General features: G+C 35.3%; 1 protein-coding gene across 1 annotated transcript; it reads right to left on the reverse strand.

Moving 5' to 3' along the window:
* Positions 1 to 302: 302 nt before the first annotated feature.
* LOC106344112 (scarecrow-like protein 29) lies at positions 303 to 2135 on the reverse strand. Its single transcript, XM_013783498.1, has one exon. It carries the CDS (start codon positions 1956 to 1958, stop codon positions 426 to 428), a length of 1533 nt encoding a protein of 510 aa, XP_013638952.1. The 5' UTR covers positions 1959 to 2135; the 3' UTR covers positions 303 to 425.
* Positions 2136 to 4383: the final 2248 nt, after the last annotated feature.

The following is a 4383-nucleotide window of genomic DNA, read 5'->3' on the forward strand; positions in this document are numbered from 1 at the left end:
CATTCAATAATGTTTATAAGCTGGTACAAGGTAACAATCATTCAAATAGTAGCTTCTTCTTCTTCTTCTTCTTCTTCTTCTTCTTCTTCTTCTTCTGTCATATGTTTGGGCTCATTACTGCAAATATAGTGAGGCTTTTTCTTGAGGTATGTTCTGTTATAAGCTTACTCTCTTTCAATAATCACAGGGACCCTTTTTAGGACCAAATCACTTCTTGATAGCTGTGTTCTTAAGAAATATTGTTTTGGGGTGGATAATGTTAAAGTAAAAGAGAGTTAGTATGTGGTTGTGATACCATCCTAGATGGAAAATGATTCATTATATACATCACAACCAAATAACTTTTGCAGATAACAGTTTACAGAAGGCTTTAACATTTTCACAGCTCACAACAAACATTAAGACAAACTTAAAAGACAGATTAGCTACTTCCACAAGGAACAAAAGGAAACTTCTTCTCCTTTCCATAGTAAACCAGCAAAGGTATCTTCATCTTCCATCTTTATTTCCCAATTGTTATCATACTTTCTGAGTAAAGATTTGGCTCCATCTATTGCATCTTCCCCAAATGCTTCTGCTGAGAAGCCAGCTTTTCTCATCCTCTCATACCATATCTCTTTCCCTTCATTAGTATCACCTGAGCTCATCAACACCTTTGTTGCCTCTCCTTCCATTAGATTCCTCTCTTCTCTGTTCTCTTCTTTGAATCCATAGCTTGTTGAGTCCAAAAACTTCCATAGATAGTCCAGTTTCCTTGAGAAGTCTGCTGCAAAGTCCACACTGCTACTGCCTTCTCCATTGTATTCACAAAGAACAACTCCTTTAGGATTCAAACTTCTAAGTGCTTTCAAAGCCTCGCTTCTCTCATCAGTGATGCTATTCTTCAGTTGGTACAGCCTAAACTGAGCACAGACGATGAAGGTCTCATGAGGTGAGGTATCAATGAGTTGAGACTTGTCAATTACACTTATCTGGAGGTTGATGTTGAGGGACCTAGCAAAGCCAATGAGCTGAGAGGCATAGTTGTAAGATGGTGGACCAACAGAGAATGGTATGTCTGCGGTTAGATCGGATACAAGGGTGATTCTAACTCGAAGAGGAGGTCCTTCTGGTCTGCAGCAGAGAGCTTCCAGCAAAGTGGGCCATTGCATACCATGAGAAACACCAATATCAAGAATGTGAAGATCCTTTTTATCTCTTGGCTCTTGTGATAGAATCTGTAGGATGGCTGAGTTTGCCATGTTGTTGGGCAAAGCAAACCAAGGGCTTACTTCATAGAATTCGAGCAAAGTCTTCTGAAACATCTTCACTTCTGCTGAAGCAAAAGTAAGAGTGGATGGTGGCACAAAGGAAGTTGAAATATGTTTTCTCAAAGCACAAAGACCAAAAGATGCAAGCCGATGATTAGAATCACCAGAAGAAGAGGCTAGTTCAGAGAGAACACAAATGTAATGTTGAACCCTAGATGAGTTCCTTGCCGTGATTTCCAAGGCACAAGGGTTAAGAAGTTGTTCCGCCCATCTCTCTGCCTTGTTGCTATCTTTGCGGCTCACCTCACTAGGCTTGTCTGCTTTTTTCTTGCTCCTTGCTGATCTTTTCACTAGTTGTGCATCGGTAAGCTCATCACGGTTCCGTTTCTTGGACTGATCATCGTTTGGTAGCTGAACCACTGGTGGAGGATCTGAATCAATGACTGGAACTCCTGTTACCACTTCAAGATTAGTTGCTTCACCACCTATATATGCATCAAGATCTTGACTATAGCTATGAAGAAAATCACATCCTGGATCTTGAGCTTGAGTCTGATGATCCCATTCCCACGTTTGAGACCAGTCAAAATCGTTGAGCAGATCAGAATCATTGAATCCAGGTAATGGTGTTAAGGAGATAGAATCACCAAACCAGCCTAGGACATTATCTAGAGTTTGGCTTGGTGGTTCTGTTTCTTCTAGCGACATTGAACAGATGTTTGAAAAAGGTATTTATTGCTTGTGAGTAGGTAGGTTAAGGTTTAAGATAACAATAAAAAGGATGAGAATCCATGTAAATGGCGTGTGGTCTTATATATAGGTGAATGTTGGGGAGTATGTTAACTATCTTTAGAAAATGGTTGTAAGATCTGTGAAAAAAATACCATTTGAATACTACACTTTGATTTGCATTTCTTATTTCAATTAGTCTCTGCACTTATTGCAGTTTGGGACCATTGTTTTTTTTGTTCTACACTGTTAGGGACCATTGGTTTGGGTTGTACTATACAATTTATGTTTCATATCATACATTATATATGCCATATATTGGTGTTTTATATGATAATTTAGAGATAATTATAGTATCAATCTGTACTATGATGTTGTCATTAGTATTTATAATAACAAGGTCTAGATTGTGGGGACATGTTGTGATCGCAGACATATAGAATCTGGTTTTATCTTCCAACTGTTGGTTCTCGAGGATAATATTTTATTAAAAACTGTACTGCTCAAAGCATAGCATATGCTGATATGCTCGTAACTGTTTAGAACTTTATAATATGTTGATGAATATTACTTTCCGAAAACATAAGGTATAACCATTTTCATCTCATCATCTCTTGTTAATATATATATATATATATATATATATATATATATATATATATTTATATTATTATGTCACAAACTCACAGCATAGATATTGATAAAAAAAAAAAAATCTCTCTGGGGAATTAGCTTTCATCTTATTGTTGGTCCAATACTTGAAAACTTCTGTCACACTCACATGCATGTTTGAGGAGGAGGAGGAGCATCCATTTCAAGAATATTTAGAAACATTACAAGTTTTGTTCTTCATCTTTTAGACATCATTACAAGCTTTCAAGAAGCTGAGGTTTAGCCGCAAACACCGATTAGCTAACATGAATTAAGTATATGTATTTAGCTGGAGATTAGGCTTTTCAAAAGAGAAAAAGACAAAAATAACACTAAATCAAATTTTTGTTCCCAAACTAACACTTAAGGTCAAAAGTCACAAAAATAGCATTTAATGTTTTATCAAAAGTCACAAATTTAGGGTTTATAGTTAATGGGTGGGGTTTAGGATTTAGGGTTTAGGGTTTAGGGTTTAGGATTTAGAGTTGAGAAATGAGGTTTTGGGGATAAGATTTCAAATTTTAAAAAATAAAAAAATTAAAATTTTCAAAGGATAAACTTAGAAAGGTGCTATTTTGGTCATTTTAGTTTTTAGTGCTATTTTTGTGATATAAACTTAGAAATGTGCTATTTTGGAGATTTGCCCTTTTCAAAATCGACAACTGGAATTTGGATATATAAATTCACCATCCACAATCCATTATATAATAAATGTTTTTATAAGATTTAGATAGATGTACCAGCAATATTGCTTAGAGCAGTACATCAAATTATTGTGGTTGTGATGACTATTTGGTTGGTGGAGGATTGTTATCATAGAGAGTTGAGTGTAGATATTTAAATATGATTGGAGGGGATATAAACATCAAGAGATAATATAACCTTAGTAAAATGAGACGAAGACAATTATGTCTTTGTTCCTACATGTTCAATCCTGTGTGTTGGTCAAACGAAGTTCCTATGGACCACTTGACGTGTGGATTGTCATTATTCATAATGTTTTTCGTACATAGCAATGTTTAAATGTGATTTAGAGGACAACGATTATCCAAAATGACAACACCAAAACTAGGAATTTTCAAAGAAAAATCATTGCAAAGTTGACCAAGTAAATATATTCGCGAGCTGTAACTAATTAAGCATGTGTGTTCTTTTCATCTAATTAAGGAAGCAAATATACAAAAAAAATAAAATAAAATAGAGTTGTTTTGATACAAGAGGTTCTTCTATAAACAATACCAAAGCAAGTAGCATTCACTAAAAGGCCTTGTACCACGAGCTTCCACGCCCTTCTGGATGATGTACCTATGGCAGTGTTTCAAAAAAGAAAAAGTACCTATGGCTATTTCAGACGTTTATTTTTAGGGAGAATTGCCAAGTGTGACTCAAAACTTGGAGTCAAACCCAAAACAATACCCCAACTTGGGTCAAAGGCAAAAGTAACCTAAAAGGCTATTGAAATTACAACTATCCCCTTGTGACCAAACAAAAAAACGGAATTTTTTTTACGTTTCTACCCCTCGCAAGTCGTCTGTTTAGACGACTTGAAAATAAGTCGTCCAGACGACTTAACTGAAAGTCGTCTGGACAGTTAGTCTTAAACATAATTTAAAAATTTTGTAAAAAATATTTTGATAAGTGAAAAATGGGAATTATGTAATTAACATATGTCTTAGGAGGTATAAATTAAGATATAACAAATTTCAATTGTTTTCAGCATAGATGAGTGAAAGTAGTGAGTCATGATATTCTT

The sequence above is a fragment of the Brassica oleracea genome, chromosome C5 (genome assembly GCF_000695525.1).
Source record: "Brassica oleracea var. oleracea cultivar TO1000 chromosome C5, BOL, whole genome shotgun sequence".
NCBI classification, from domain to species: domain Eukaryota; kingdom Viridiplantae; phylum Streptophyta; class Magnoliopsida; order Brassicales; family Brassicaceae; genus Brassica; species Brassica oleracea.

What these genes read in the sequence shown, in the direction of transcription:
- LOC106344112 (XM_013783498.1), bottom strand. Translation starts at nt 1,958, where the DNA reads ATGTCGCTAGAAGAAACAGAACCACCAAGCCAAACTCTAGATAATGTC.